Below are 16,873 nucleotides of genomic sequence, written 5' to 3'. Positions count from 1 at the left end.
TTCTTAGAGCACTAGAGATAAAAGTGATGTAGGCCAAGCCTCATATAGTACATCAGTGTTGATCACAGAATTAATGTATGGTATCTCCATTGTGTGCGTAACAGGGTATACCCCACGTCACTCTCTCCCTCCCCTCGGCTACGTGAATGGTGAGGTGAGGGGAAGGGGGAGGGGTCGGGGGAAATGTGCTAGGGGAACGAGTGTGTCACTATAAGAAGCCAGAGAGGGGAGCATGCAGACAGTTGGTTCAGAGAAACTCTTCGAAGCCTAAGGACAACACCTTACCGCTACTGCCACTCTGCATCCACAAGAGACCAAGATTCAAAAGAAACAAATACAGGTACGAGAGAGATTCGTTTGATTTCCGTGTGTGTGTGTGTGTGTGTGTGTGTGTGTGTGTGTGTGTGTGTGTGCATGCATTGGATAAGATAATATTTATATTTTGGGAGGGGGTGGAAGAAAAATATCTAATAAGAGATATTGACACGCCGTTTGTGTACGGTAGTCATGGGTTTAATACTTAATTATGCCTAAGGGTAATATCATTGGACAGAATGCTTATTACATTGAAACAATATAGAGAAAAGTACATGATGATGATTGGCTAAACAAAGGGTTCTGGTTCCTTTCATTCACACTGGATTTTCTATCTTTCCTGATATACTTTATACCAGCATTTCTTAAACCTGGTCCTGGAAGACCCAAAGGGGTTCACCTTTTAGTTTTTACCCTAGCACTGTACACCTGATTCCACTAATCAACTCATCATCAAACCTCTGATCAGTGGAACCACGTGAGTGTAACACTAGAGCAGAAAACTACAATGTGGACAACGTTGTGTCCCCAGGACCTGTTTTCTACAGGATACACATTCCACCTTGAATAACACTTGTATTTCCATTTACTCCATTCATCTTTTCCCGTGTTTCATTGCGTTGTTATCACCTTGCTGTGTCCCCTGTGGCCCGTGACACCGTCGTCATTACCATCGCGCCGAGTATGTTCCATTCCCATAGCATCATAGCAACTGTCCACCTGTTTCTCCAATTCGCCAAATGAATGAACAGAGGAATAAAAAATCTCATCGAGAGGCACGACACCCAGCCTATCTGCTGACTTAGGAGTTGTCCTTCGTTTCAGTAGTTATCGTCCAGCTCACTCATGCTTTCACGAGGAACCTCTCTGATGTCTTGTGTGTGTGTGTGTGTGTGTGTGTGTGTGTGTGTGTGTGTGTGTGTGTGTGTGTGTGTGTGTGTGTGTGTGTGTGTGTGTGTGTGTGTGTGTGTGTGTGTGTGTGTGTGTGTGTGTGTGTGTGTGTGTAATTTGTCCAATCAATGATGTCGGCGTGCAGAATTGATTTCTGCCGTAACATCAGGTACATGGTATGTTTAATTAGTGACTACTTGCGCCGTTATTACCGGATTTATCATCATAAATTACTAACAGGAAGATACATTAATTCATTATGTTCTAATCTATAAGAAGTGCTTGTAGTGTACAAAGCCCACTGGACCATGCACCTTTATGTATTGTTTTAAGTGTACAAGTGTGCACTACGTCATGCACCTTTATGTATTGTTTTAAGTGTACAAGTGTGCACTACGTCATGTACCTTTATGTATTGTTTTAAGTGTACAAGTGTGTACTACGTCATGCACCTTTATGTATTGTTTTAAGTGTACAAGTGTGCACTACGTCATGTACCTTTATGTATTGTTTTAAGTGTACAAGTGTGCACTACGTCATGCACCTTTATGTATTGTTTTAAGTGTACAAGTGTGCACTACGTCATGTACCTTTATGTATTGTTTTAAGTGTACAAGTGTGCACTACGTCATGTACCTTTATGTATTGTTTTAAGTGTACAAGTGTGCACTACGTCATGCACCTTTATGTATTGTTTTAAGTGTACAAGTGTGCACTACGTCATGTACCTTTATGTATTGTTTTAAGTGTACAAGTGTGCACTACGTCATGTACCTTTATGCATTGTTTTAAGTGTACAAGTGTGCACTACGTCATGTAGTTTCATGCCTTTAGGCCTACGTGCTTCAGGGGGGGGTTTATTAAGCTCCAACAGGATGGTTTATTAAGGTAGCCAGCTCCAACAGGATGGGTTATTTATTAGGGTAGCAGAGGATATAGCTTAAGGTAGCTAGCTCTAACAGGATGGTTTATTAAGGTAGCTAGCTCTAACAGAGGGGTTTATTAGGGTAGCTAGCTCTAACAGAGGGGTTTATTAAGGTAGCCAGCTCTAAGAGGGGTTTATTAAGGTAGCTAGCTCTAACAAGATTGATTGAAGATCTAACAGATTTTTACCTTGTCAGCTCGGGGATTCGATCTAGCAACCTTTCGGTTACTAGCCCAACGCTCTAACTACCTGCCGCCCCAAAGGTAGCCAGGTCTAACAGGGTGGTTAATTAAGGTAGCTAGCTCTAACAGGATGGATTATTAAGGTAGCTAGCTCTAACAGGATGGTTTATTAATTAAGGTAGCTAGCTCTAAGCTCTCAGTCATGGCCAAGCTAGTAGGCCTTTCCATTGTTTTATATTTTTCCATTAGTGTTTGACAGTGCTTTTAATTTGTGTTATTTTCATTCTACTTCCTCTTTGTCCTTTAGCACCCAATTACACCAGACAGAATACTCTGAATACCTTGCATTATAATCCATACAAGCTGTAGCCTGGGGTTTTATTTTTAATTGTTTTGATAGGTGGAAAGAGATAAAACAATTTTAAAAAAAAACGTTATCTGTAGGCTATGATTATTGTTGTTTTTCTCCGAAATAAAAGCATAATCAGTACGATCCTGAATATGATTTGAAAATAAGTATTGTGGAGCTGACGGTCTGCCCTAAAGCTGCTCCATCTGTTCTCCGTCATAATAACCCTAGGAGATTGCAGTGTCATACTGCCATAATATAAACAGTCTGCTCAATTAAACTAACACGACGATGCTGGAAACGCATAGAATCAGTGGTGGTCTATCATGTTGTCACAGGCTTCGATATAATACAATTACTTCATATTATCCACACAAAATGCTATTTTATTAAGGGAAACCTTCGTCCCCAGGCTGGCGCAAGAGGATTGCGCAAAGCATTAAAAATGTATTTCAAATTCTGTAGGATAGAAGTGGCAAAAACCCCTGAATCGACAGAGATCTAGACACAGTGCTACTTTCAACAGACCTAGAGACAGTGTTACTTTTAACAGACCTAGAGACAGTGCTACTTTTAACAGACCTAGAGACAGTGCTACTTTCAGCAGACCTAGAGACAGTGCTAATTTCAACAGACCTAGAGACAGTGCTAATTTCAACAGACCTGTTGTGGAAACAACGTTGATTGAACCAGTTTTTTTTTGGCCCAGTGGGACCTGAACAAGTGTCACTGAGCTGAACACTCCTCTCATAGTTATTTCCTTACACAGACATCGGTTTAACTCTCTTCCTCCAGACAGTACATTTACATAATCTATTTACATTTTATTAATTTGACAGAAGCTTTTATCCTGAGAGACTTATCAGTGGGCAAAAAAAAAAAGTTGATGTTTTCCTTTTAATCCATTTTGACAACTGGGTTATAATCAGTACCTACACAATCTCATGTCTTCCTTCACCTTGGCATTAATCCCTGTACATCCTGTACACACTATACCTATCCCGTATCCCCAGCCTCGGCTGTTGGACAGTGATTCAACCTTCTCCTGTGTGATACCATAGGTGTGTGGATCCATACTGCAGGATTAGGATCTATACAGGGTTGTTGCAGACCTGGGTTCAAACGCTATTTGAAATCTTTCAGATAACCTTGAGAGTTTGCTTGAGTCTGCGTGGAGTTCCAAGCGGGCAGTGTTTGCAGTTTTGCGACATTTATATTGGTTTATTGCACCAGAAATCCTTAATCACTCCCAGCTAAAGTATTTGAAATTATTTAAAATACTAATTGAGCCCAGGTCTGGAGACAGGAGTGCTCTGTTGTTTACCAGCGGCTGGTATAATCAGGTAGTCCTACCCTGGGAGGATTAGCACATTGTCTCTGGCTCAGATATAGATCAGTCATTTCACATTTCCTCCTCCAGGATGACTGCTTAACAGAGATTCTGACAGACTATCGCGCTCACTCAGCGTCGCTCTTCTACATCGTATTGTCAAATATGTTGAAGCCCATTCAGAAAAGTGATGTTGACACACCTGCTTGTAAATCCAAGTGAAGTGAGCTGAGTAATTGAACAAAAGGGCTCTGAGCAATGATGTATATAAACCCTTTAAACATTTCAAAGAGAAAATTACAAGTGTTTAAGTATTTTTTGTTATTGTAATATAGTGGGTACAGTAACATTAGAACTTTATTATACTTTAATTTTAAGGAAAATGTTTTGATATATTTCTTTAGTAAAAACCATGGGGGAGGGAGGTGTGATGGCTTCTAAACAGCGACCCCTGTCAGTTGTCTAATGTATATATACATCACTGGTTCTGAGGCACTACAACTTCACATCTACTAGTTAGTATAGACATTGGAATTTACACTCCGAGAAAAAAAAGGGATCCGAAAGTTTTTTTGGGGGGGCTGTCCCCATAGGAGAACCATTTTTAGTTCCAGGTAGAACCCTATTAGGTTTCGGGTAGAACCCTCTGTGGAAAGGTTTCTACATGGAACCCAAAAGGGTTCTACCTGGAACCATAATGGGTTCTTCAAAGGGTTCTACCTGGAACCATAATGGGTTCTTCAAAGGGTTCTACCTGGAACCATAATGGGTTCTTCAAAGGGTTCTACCTGGAACCATAATGGGTTCTTCAAAGGGTTCTACCTGGAACCATAATGGGTTCTTCAAAGGGTTCTCCTATATGGGAACAGTGGAAGAACCATTTTCGGTTCTTTTTTTTCTAAGAGTGAGGTAATTTCTTGAAGAACTGTCCTCTCCCCTGTCTTGGCCTCGGAAACACTGTCTGCTCTTTACATCTCCTTATATATTTATGTAATTTCAAACAAGTGAAAAAGTTATTATCAAACAGAACATCGTTAAAAAAGAAAAACTCTCCAAGTCACTTCTCTAAAACGTATCAAAAAACATTAATGATGTGTGAAGATTTAATTGGTATGAGAGAGAATTTTAATCGTTTCAAAACAATTTTCTCCTCGAAAATCACCTTACCTTGTCTGACATAGAATAGCCCTTTTCAATATTCACTCTTTTCAATATTCACTCTGCACATCTTTATGAACGCTGGAAAGACATATGTGACATTATATATATGACATCTTAATGCCTTATTATCCTCATGATTATATAATGGCACCAAATGGTACCCTCGTCCCTATATAGTGCACTATTTTGGACCAGAGTCCCATGGGAAAAGGGTGCCAGTTAGTGTCTAATACAGGAGTATAGTACCAGGGCCTTATGTTGGTATCTAATACAGGAGTACAGTACCAGGGCCTTATGTTGGTATCTAATACAGGAGTACAGTACCAGGGCCTTATGTTGGTATCTAATACAGGAGTATAGTACCAGGGCCTTATGTTGGTGTCTAATACAGGAGTACAGTACCAGGGCCTTATGTTGGTGTCTAATACAGGAGTATAGTACCAGGGCCTTATGTTGGTATCTAATACAGGAGTACAGTACCAGGGCCTTATGTTGGTATCTAATACAGGAGTATAGTACCAGGGCCTTATGTTGGTGTCTAATACAGGAGTACAGTACCAGGGCCTTATGTTGGTGTCTAATACAGGAGTAAAGTACCAGGGCCTTATGTTGGTGTCTAATACAGGAGTAAAGTACCAGGGCCTTATGTTGGTGTCTAATACAGGGCCTTATGTTGGTGTAAAGTACCAGGGCCTTATGTTGGTGTCTAATACAGGAGTACAGTACCAGGGCCTTATGTTGGTATCTAATACAGGAGTACAGTACCAGGGCCTTATGTTGGTATCTAATACAGGAGTATAGTACCAGGGCCTTATGTTGGTGTCTAATACAGGAGTACAGTACCAGGGCCTTATGTTGGTGTCTAATACAGGAGTAAAGTACCAGGGCCTTATGTTGGTGTCTAATACAGGAGTAAAGTACCAGGGCCTTATGTTGGTGTCTAATACAGGAGTAAAGTACCAGGGCCTTATGTTGGTGTCTAATACAGGAGTAAAGTACCAGGGTCTTGTGTTGGTGTCTAATACAGGAGTAAAGTACCAGGGTCTTATGTTGGTGTCTAATACAGGAGTAAAGTACCAGGGCCTTATGTTGGTGTCTAATACAGGAGTATAGTACCAGGGCCTTATGTTGGTGTCTAATACAGGAGTAAAGTACCAGGGCCTTATGTTGGTGTCTAATACAGGAGTATAGTACCAGGGCCTTATGTTGGTGTCTAATACAGGAGTAAAGTACCAGGGCCTTATGTTGGTGTCTAATACAGGAGTAAAGTACCAGGGCCTTATGTTGGTATCTAATACAGGAGTATAGTATCAGGGCCTTATGTTGGTATCTAATACATGAGTACAGTACCAGGGCCTTATGTTGGTGTCTAATACAGGAGTAAACGGTGGCAATGTGAGTCAGAAGCGCAAAACTTTGTTGGTTGGTCGGAGCGTGAGCGAGCGGCAGCGCCGTTCCTTCTTCGCGTTCCCCCGCTCTCCTTTTTTTTTCTTGTTTCCTCGCTCTCATTCATTTCCTCCCTGTTAAAACCACCAGGCAGCTAATGCACAGCACAATTACTGAGGCTGATAATGAACTCCCCTTTGTGACTCTTTAATGAACGTATTGCACTGTGTATAAAACAAGCTGCTCCTGCGTCGCTGTCGGGCCGACTGGTCGACTTTACAGAACAGGCCCTCGAGGTCTGTCTATCCTATCTGGAAAGTGGACACACCTGACCAATTGAACTTTTCTCAGTTGTATTATGCTGTTGTTGTTGGTCTTGTTGTTATTGTTATTGTTGTTGTTGTTGGTGTTGTTGTTGGTGATGTTTTGTTGTTGTTGTTGTTGTTGGTGGTGGTGGTGTTGTTGTTGTTGTTGGTGTTGTTGTTGTTGTTGTTGTTGGTGGTGTTGTTGTTGTTGTTGGTGTTGTTGTTGTTGTTGTTGTTATTGTTGGTGTTGGTGTTGGTGTTGTTGTTGTTGTTGTTGTTGTTGTTGGTGGTGGTTGTTGTTGTTGGTGTTGTTGTTGTTGTGCCCCTGCTCACCCCTTTGAAATGAGTGACTAACCTCCTCTTTCCTGACCTCTGTGTCTTCTCACCAGGCCGTGCCCTACTCCACATACCCTACACTTCCGGGCCTCCACCCTCTTCCCGTCCCTATTGCCCGTCTGTCCCTCCCTCCCTCTGTAGTGAGTCATGAAGTGGTCCCTGTGGAGCCTACTGCTGCTGGTGGTGCGTCTGTGTTCCCCAGGACGAAGTGACTGCCAGGGTGACTGCCTGGCCTGTGGTCTCCTACTACCCCTACCCAACCCCCAGACCCAGCAGCAAACATTCAACACACTGGTGAGTGACTGTGTGTGTATGTCCTGCAAGCAGAATGGGGATGATGGTTGTATGGATGATGGTTGTATGGATGATGGTTGTATGGATAATGGTTGTATGGATGATGGATGATGGTTGTATGGATGATGGTTGTATGGATGATGGTTGTATGGATGATGGTTGTATGGATGATGGTTGTATGGATGATGGATGATGGTTGTATGGATGATGGTTGTATGGATGATGGTTGTATGGATGATGGTTGTTTGGATGATGGATGTATGGATGATGGTTGTATGGATAATGGTTGTTTGGATGATGGTTGTATGGATGATGGTTGTATGGATAATGGTTGTATGGATGATGGATGATGGTTGTATGGATGATGGTTGTATGGATGATGGTTGTATGGATGATGGTTGTTTGGATGCATTGATGATGGATGTATGGATGTATGGTTGTATGGATGATGGATGATGGTTGTATGGATGTATGGATGATGGTTGTATGGATGATGGTTGTATGGATGATGGTTGTATGGATGATGGTTGTATGGATGATGGTTGTATGGATGATGGATGTATGGATGATGGATGTATGGATGATGGATGTGTGGATGATGGATGTATGGATGATGGATGATGGTTGTATGGATGATGGATGTATGGATGAATGGTTGTATGGATGATGGATGATGGTTGTATGATTGATGGTTGTATGGTTGTATGGATGATGGATGTATGGTTGTATGGATGATGGTTGTATGGATGATGGATGTGTGGATAATGGTTGTATGGATGATGGATGTATGGATGATGGTTGTATGGGATGATGGATGTGTGGATGATAGATGATGGTTGTATGGATGATGGATGTATGGTTGTATGGATGATGGATGATGGTTGTATGGATGATGGATGATGGTTGTATGGTTGTATGGTTGTATGGATGATGGATGTATGGTTGTATGGATGATGGATGTATGGATGTATGGTTGTATGGATGATGGTTGTATGGATGATGGATGATGGATGATGGTTGTATGGATGATGGATGTATGGATGATGGTTGTATGGATGATGGTTGTATGGTTGTATGGATGTATGGATGATGGATGTATGGATGATGGTTGTATGGATGATGGTTGTATGGATGATGGTTGTATGGATGATGGATGTGTGGATAATGGTTGTATGGTTGTATGGATGATGGATGATGGTTGTATGGATGATGGTTGTATGGATGATGGATGTATGGATGATGGATGTATGGATGATGGATGTATGGATGTATGGTTGTATGGATTATGGTTGTATGGATGATGGTTGTATGGATGATGGATGTATGGATGATGGTTGTATGGTTGTATGGATGATGGATGTATGGTTGTATGGATGATGGTTGTATGGATAATGGTTGTATGGTTGTATGGATGATGGATGTATGGATGTATGGTTGTATGGATGATGGTTGTATGGATGATGGTTGTATGGATGATGGATGTATGGATGATGGATGTGTGGATGATGGATGATGGTTGTATGGATGATGGTTGTATGGATGATGGATGATGGTTGTATGGATGATGGATGTGTGGATGATGGATGATGGTTGTATGGATGAAAGTTGTAGTGTGATCATCATTGTTTATTTGGAAAAAAAACTTTCTCCCTAAAAGTTTTATGACTCAGCATTTACAAGTTAGAACAGTAATTGAGTATTCTGCCATTAAGGTGACTCATGGGATGTAGCAGTGCTAATGTAGATAATCATTCTAATTATGCGTCTGACTGAGGCAGCTTAACGAAGCAAATAGCACACCTGGGTTTAAACACTATTAGAAATATATTTTTTTGGTGTTTGCTCTAGCTTGCCTGGAATGCCAGATGGGGTGATGAGTTTTTCAGTATTGGGACTATTCTATAGGTTCCATTAAGCCAGTCAAGCTTAATCAAGCCCAGCTCAAGTATTTGAAATGGTTTCAAATACTCTTTGAACCCAAGTAGTTCTGAGACATAGCAGTGCTGATAATGATTCTGTGGGCTGTTGCAGCTGGGGGATGGAGCTCTGTGATAATATAGCAGCTAATTGGCTGGTGCAGCTGGGTGATAGAGCTCTGTGGTAATATAGCAGCTAATTGGCTGGTGCAGCTGGGTGATGGAGCTCTGTGGTAATATAGCAGCTAATTGGCTGGTGCAGCTGGGTGATGGAGCTCTGTGGTAATATAGCAGCTAATTGGCTGGTGCAGCTGGGGATGGAGCTCTGTGGTAATATAGCAACTAATTGGCTGGTGCAGCTGGGGATGGAGCTCTGTGGTAATATAGCAGCTATTTGGCTGGTGCAGCTGGGGATGGAGCTCTGTGGTAATATAGCAGCTAATTGGCTGGTGCAGCTGGGGATGGAGCTCTGTGGTAATATAGCAGCTAATTGATTGGTGCAGCTGGGGATGGAGCTCTGTGGTAATATAGCAGCTAATTGGCTGTTGCAGCTGGGGATGGAGCTCTGCGGTTATATAGCAGCTAATTGATTGGTGCAGCTGGGTGATAGAGCTCTGTGGTAATATAGCAGCTAATTGATTGGTGCAGCTGGGGGATAGAGCTCTGTGGTAATATAGCAGCTAATTGGCTGTTGCAGCTGGGGATGGAGCTCTGTGGTTATATAGCAGCTAATTGGCTGGTGCAGCTGGGGAAGGAGCTCGGTGGTGCTCTGTATTAGCTGTTTATGAGGGTGATGCAGACAGAGATTGATGATTGACACATTGTATCAGGAACTTCTAGATGGAAAGATCATGGTTTTATTGTTACATAGATTCCCCACCACTCACTGAGAGATTATGAGGCCATTACATGGTCTGCATTCACACACACACACACACACACACACACACACACACACACACACACACACACACACACACACACACACACACACACACACACACACACACACACACACACACACACACACACACACACACACACACAAATTGCTGCAACGATCTGACGTGAGGAGAATCTCCCGGTGATCCCATTTCCACTTGATACGGATAAATCATTTCCGTCAAAAGCTACCCATTCTCTTTTGATGTGAGCCGCATTTCACACAACTCTCTTCAATTCATCTCCAATCCGAAGGGGATTAGTTAACAGGATTTACTGTTTACTTCATCAAAACTGACAATTATGACAGCTATCATGGGCCTGTCAGGTACGGCATGAGTCTCAAATGACTCCCTTTAACCCAAACAAACATACAGGGCTACTTGACGCAGAGGACATATAGTCTTGACTCTACTAACACCTCTCCCTGTCCTTCTCTGTCCACAGGTGTGCCTGTTGGAGTGTGAGGGTCACGTCTCTACTGCCCTCACCTGGGAGCTGTGTCAGCGAGCCATCCTACCGCACTACCTCCTCCCACCAGATGGCGGTGCTGTGTCTAAGAGAGCAGCAGAGGAGCTGAACCTGGGCCCTGTACACCTGGAGTCTGATGGACAACTCCTCTACTCTGCAGCCATGGAGCACTACCAGCAGGACAGAGAGGACCAGGAAGACAGGGCCCTAGAGCAACGTGATGCCCAGTACGACTCCTCCCCACTGGGCTCGAACGAGGAGGAAGACTCCCTGGCTCTGGAAAACAGGGAGAAGAAGGAGGAAGAGGACAGGAGGAGGAGCAGTGAGGGGGAGGGAGGAGATGAGGAGGAGGAGGCCACGGTCCAGCTGACCAAGCGTTTCGGGGGCTTCCTGAAAGGTCACCATGGTTATAGGAAGTTTATTGGTGGGCCGGTGGGGCGGCCACTGCAGAAACGCCTAGGAGGGTTCATCGGGATCAGGAAGTCGGCCAGGAAGTGGAACAACCAGAAGAGGGTGAGCCAGCTCCTCCGGCAGTACCTGGGGATGACCAGCAGCAGCATCCCTGGCCGCGGTGTTGGTCGGTTCAATAACCCAGGCCAGGGATTCAGGAGGCTACCCAGCCGGCTGTAGCCTCCCCTTCCCTCCACAACCCCCTGGGGGAGCAGAATTCTCTTCTCCCCGAGCCTCCACCCTCCCTAGTACCTCCATAGAAATTATAATAACTTTAGTTTACCGTTTGTCTACTATTATTTCAGTGTTCTATTCCTATAGTTACCAACTATGTCTACAGGGACCGTGAACTCCCTCGTACCTCATCAGCCTAATGAAGAAGAGTAATGATATGGTCATTCTGAAACCCATCCGGTGTTGTGAAGAGAAGTAAGGAACGTTTCCTTCCAGCCAATCAATGTTTCTCCCACTCTACCGTCCCAGTTAATGAACTGCATCCTGAAAAAATAAAAGTACAATGTAATATTGTGTGTCAGTATCGTAAAATCCAGACGACATGATACTAGATCGTGGATATAATACCATCCCATGTTAGGATGATGACTGGATGGATGTTTATGATGTATGTATGCACTTTAACTTAGCTTGAGCGAGTGAGGGGTTGCATTTGTTATTTGCACTCTTCACGGTCTCTGGGTCATTAAAGAACTGGTGATCTGCATCTTCTCTATTCTGATAATATACTGTATGTCACTGGGCAGAGAACAGTCGTCACTATCTGGCCAAATTGCAAAGTTGGAAGCCCCTGCCTATTCTACAATTTCTCTTCTTAAAATCTGATTTTAAACCTAACCCTAACCTTAATCCTAAACTTTACCTCCAACACTGCCCACCTCATTTTTTATTTACACCGAAAAGTTCCTTTTAGTTTTTCTTAAATGTTTGTCCTTTTTCATAAATGTTTACTCTATAGACAATTTAGATTTTGCAGCTTGGGCATATAGTGGGAACCGCAGATTGGATCAGCTACCAGACAGTAGATATTAGGGTAACACTGCCAACTGGTGTTGTGTTGGTAGAGTAGAATCAGCATCCCAGACAGTAGGGTAACACTGCCCCCTGATGTTGGTAGAGGAGATCAGCATCCCAGACAGTAGGGTAACACTGCCCCCTGGTGTTGGTAGAGTAGATCAGCATCCCAGACAGTAGGGTAACACTGCCCCCTGGTGTTGTGTTGGTAGAGTAGATCAGCATCCCAGACAGTAGGGTAACAATGCCCCCTGGTGTTGTGTTGGTAGAGTAGATCAGCATCCCAGACAGTAGGGTAACAATGCCCCCTGGTGTTGGTAGAATAGATCAGCATCCCAGACAGTAGGGTAACAATGTCCCCTGGTGTTGGTAGAGTAGAATCAGCATCCCAGACATTAGGGTAACACTGCCCCCTGGTGTTGGTAGAGTAGAATCAGCATCCCAGACAGTAGGGTATAACACTGCCCCCTGGTGTTGGTAGAGTAGATCAGCATCCCAGAGAGTAGGGTAACACTGCCCCCTGGTGTTGTGTTGGTAGAGTAGATCAGCATCCCAGAGAGTAGGGTAACAATGCCCCTGGTGTTGGTAGAGTAGAATCAGCATCCCAGACAGTAGGGTAACACTGCCCCCTGGTGTTGGTAGAGTAGATCAGCATCCCAGATTTTAGGGTAACACTGCCCCTGGTGTTGGTAGAGTAGATCAGCATCCCAGACAGTAGGGTAACACTGCCCCCTGGTGTTGGTAAGATCAGCATCCCAGAGAGTAGGGTAACACTGCCCCCTGGTGTTGGTAGAGTAGAATGCCCCAGATTTTAGGGTAACACTGTTGTGTTGGTAGAGTAGAATCAGCATCCCAGACAGTAGGGTAACACTGCCCCCTGGTGTTGGTAGAGTAGATCAGCATCCCAGACAGTAGGACAACACTGCCCCCTGGTGTTGGTAGAGTAGAATCAGCATCCCAGACAGTAGGGTAACACTGCCCCCTGGTGTTGGTAGAGTAGATAAGCATCCCAGAGAGTAGGGTAACACTGCCCCCTGGTGTTGGTAGAGTAGATCAGCATCCCAGACAGTAGGGTAACATTGCCCCCTGGTGTTGTGTTGATAGAGTAGATCAGCATCCCAGAGAGTAGGGTAACACTGCCCCAGGGTGTTGGTAGAGTAGAATCAGCATATGAGACAGTAGGACAACACTGCCCCCTGGTGTTGGTAGAGTAGATCAGCATCCCAGACAGTAGGGTTACACTGCCCCCTGGTGTTGGTAGAGTAGATCAGCATCCCAGACAGTAGGGTTCAATGCCCCCTGGTGTTGTGTTGGTAGAGTAGATCAGCATCCCAGAGAGTAGGGTAACAATGCCCCCTGGTGTTGGTAGAGTAGATCAGCATCCCAGAGAGTAGGGTAACACTTCCCCCTGGTGTTGGTAGAGTAGAATCAGCATCCCAGACATTAGGGTAACACTGCCCCCTGGTGTTGGTAGAGTAGAATCAGCATCCCAGACAGTAGGGTAACACTGCCCCCTGGTGTTGGTAGAGTAGATCAGCATCCCAGAGAGTAGGGTAACACTGCCCCCTGGTGTTGGTAGAGTAGAATCAGCATCCCAGACAGTAGGGTAACAATGCCCCCTGGTGTTGTGTTGGTAGAGTAGATCAGCATCCCAGAGAGTAGGGTAACAATGCCCCCTGGTGTTGGTAGAGTAGAATCAGCATATGAGACAGTAGGACAACACTGCCCCCTGGTGTTGGTAGAGTAGATCAGCATCCCAGACAGTAGGGTTACACTGCCCCCTGGTGTTGGTAGAGTAGATCAGCATCCCAGAGAGTAGGGTAACAATGCCCCCTGGTGTTGGTAGAGTAGAATCAGCATCCCAGACATTTGGGTAACACTGCCCCCTAGTGTTGGTAGAGTAAAATCAGCATCCCAGACAGTAGGGTAACACTGCCCCCTGGTGTTGGTAGAGTAGATCAGCATCCCAGAGAGTAGGGTAACACTGCCCCCTGGTGTTGGTAGAGTAGATCAGCATCCCAGAGAGTAGTGTAACACTGCCCCCTGGTGTTGGTAGAGTAGATCAGCATCCCAGACAGTAGGGTTACACTGCCCCCTGGTGTTGTGTTGGTAGAGTAGATCAGCATCCCAGAGAGTAGGGTAACACTGCCCCCTGTTGTTGGTAGAGTAGAATCAGCATCCCAGACAGTAGGGTAACACTGCCCCCTGGTGTTGGTAGAGTAGATCAGCATCCCAGACAGTAGGGTAACACTGCCCCCTGGTGTTGTGTTGGTAGAGTAGATCAGCATCCCAGACAGTAGGGTAACACTGCCCCCTGGTGTTGTGTTGGTAGAGTAGATCAGCATCCCAGAGAGTAGGGTAACAATGCCCCCTGGTGTTGTGTTGGTAGAGTAGATCAGCATCCCAGACAGTAGGGTAACAATGCCCCCTGGTGTTGTGTTGGTAGAGTAGATCAGCATCCCAGAGAGTAGGGTAACAATGCCCCCTGGTGTTGGTAGAATAGAATCAGCATCCAAGACATTAGGGTAACACTGCCCCCTGGTGTTGGTAGAGTAGATTCAGCATCCCAAACAGTAGGACAACACTTCCCCCTGGTGTTGGTAGAGTAGAATCAGCATCCCAGACAGTAGGGTAACACTGCCCCCTGGTGTTGTGTTGGTAGAGTAGAATCAGCATCCCAGACAGTAGGGTAACACTGCCCCCTGGTGTTGGTAGAGTAGATCAGCATCCCAGACAGTAGGGTAACATTGCCCCCTGGTGTTGTGTTGATAGAGTAGATCAGCATCTCAGAGAGTAGGGTAACACTGCCCCCTGGTGTTGGTAGAGTAGATCAGCATCCCAGACAGTAGGGTTACACTGCCCCCTGGTGTTGGTAGAGTAGATCAGCATCCCAGACAGTAGGGTAACAATGCCCCCTGGTGTTGTGTTGGTAGAGTAGATCAGCATCCCAGACAGTAGGGTAACAATGCCCCCTGGTGTTGTGTTGGTAGAGTAGATCAGCATCCCAGAGAGTAGGGTAACAATGCCCCCTGGTGTTGTGTTGTTAGAGTAGATCAGCATCCCAGAGAGTAGGGTAACACTGCCCCCTGGTGTTGGTAGAGGAGATCAGCATCCCAGACAGTAGGGTAACACTGCCCCCTGGTGTTGGTAGAGTAGAATCAGCATCCCAGACAGTAGGGTAACACTGCCCCCTGGTGTTGGTAGAGTAGATCAGCATCCCAGAGAGTAGGGTAACACTGCCCCTGGTGTTGGTAGAGTAGATCAGCATCCCAGACAGTAGGGTAACAATGCCCCCTGGTGTTGTGTTGGTAGAGTAGATCAGCATCCCAGACAGTAGGGTAACAATGCCCCCTGGTGTTGTGTTGGTAGAGTAGATCAGCATCCCAGAGAGTAGGGTAACAATGCCCCCTGGTGTTGTGTTGTTAGAGTAGATCAGCATCCCAGAGAGTAGGGTAACACTGCCCCCTGGTGTTGGTAGAGGAGATCAGCATCCCAGACAGTAGGGTAACACTGCCCCCTGGTGTTGGTAGAGTAGAATCAGCATCCCAGATTTTAGGGTAACACTGCCCCCTGGTGTTGGTAGAGTAGAATCAGCATCCCAGACAGTAGGGTAACACTGCCCCCTGGTGTTGGTAGAGTAGATCAGCATCCCAGAGAGTAGGGTAACACTGCCCCTGGTGTTGGTAGAGTAGAATCAGCATCCCAGACAGTAGGGTAACAATGCCCCCTGGTGTTGTGTTGGTAGAGTAGATCAGCATCCCAGACAGTAGGGTAACACTGCCCCCTGGTGTTGGTAGAGTAGATCAGCATCCCAGACAGTAGGGTAACATTGCCCCCTGGTGTTGTGTTGGTAGAGTAGATCAGCATCCCAGACAGTAGGGTAACAATGCCCCTGGTGTTGTGTTGGTAGAGTAGATCAGCATCCCAGATTTTAGGGTAACACTGCCCCCTGGTGTTGTGTTGAGTAGAATCAGCATCCCAGACAGTAGGGTAACACTGCCCCCTGGTGTTGGTAGAGTAGAATCAGCATCCCAGATTTTAGGGTAACACTGCCCCCTGGTGTTGGTAGAGTAGAATCAGCATCCCAGACAGTAGGGTAACACTGCCCCCTGGTGTTGGTAGAGTAGATCAGCATCCCAGAGAGTAGGGTAACACTGCCCCCTGGTGTTGGTAGAGTAGAATCAGCATCCCAGATTTTAGGGTAACACTGCCCCCTGGTGTTGGTAGAGTAGAATCAGCATCCCAGACAGTAGGGTAACACTGCCCCCTGGTGTTGGTAGAGTAGATCAGCATCCCAGAGAGTAGGGTAACACTGCCCCCTGGTGTTGGTAGAGTAGAATCAGCATCCCAGACAGTAGGGTAACAATGCCCCCTGGTGTTGTGTTGGTAGAGTAGATCAGCATCCCAGACAGTAGGGTAACACTGCCCCCTGGTGTTGGTAGAGTAGATCAGCATCCCAGACAGTAGGGTAACACTGCCCCCTGGTGTTGTGTTAGTAGAGTAGATCAGCATCCCAGAGAGTAGGGTAACACTGCCCCTGGTGTTGGTAGAGTAGATCAGCATCCCAGACAGTAGGGTTACACTGCCCCCT

General features: G+C 45.3%; 1 protein-coding gene across 1 annotated transcript; it reads left to right on the top strand.

Moving 5' to 3' along the window:
* The first annotated feature begins 225 nt into the window (after positions 1–225).
* LOC118376699 (prepronociceptin-like) lies at positions 226–11,433 on the top strand. The gene is made up of 4 exons (XM_052523339.1): positions 226–340; positions 7,234–7,474; positions 10,780–11,076; positions 11,143–11,433. The coding sequence occupies exons 2-4, from the start codon at positions 7,328–7,330 to the stop codon at positions 11,431–11,433; spliced, it is 735 nt and encodes a 244-aa protein (XP_052379299.1). The 5' UTR covers positions 226–340; positions 7,234–7,327.
* The last annotated feature ends 5,440 nt before the right edge of the window (positions 11,434–16,873 follow it).

Source organism: Oncorhynchus keta, chromosome 8 (assembly GCF_023373465.1).
Source record: "Oncorhynchus keta strain PuntledgeMale-10-30-2019 chromosome 8, Oket_V2, whole genome shotgun sequence".
In the NCBI taxonomy this organism is placed as follows: Eukaryota; Metazoa; Chordata; class Actinopteri; order Salmoniformes; family Salmonidae; genus Oncorhynchus; species Oncorhynchus keta.
This window is presented reverse-complemented; position numbering and strand designations above follow the sequence as displayed.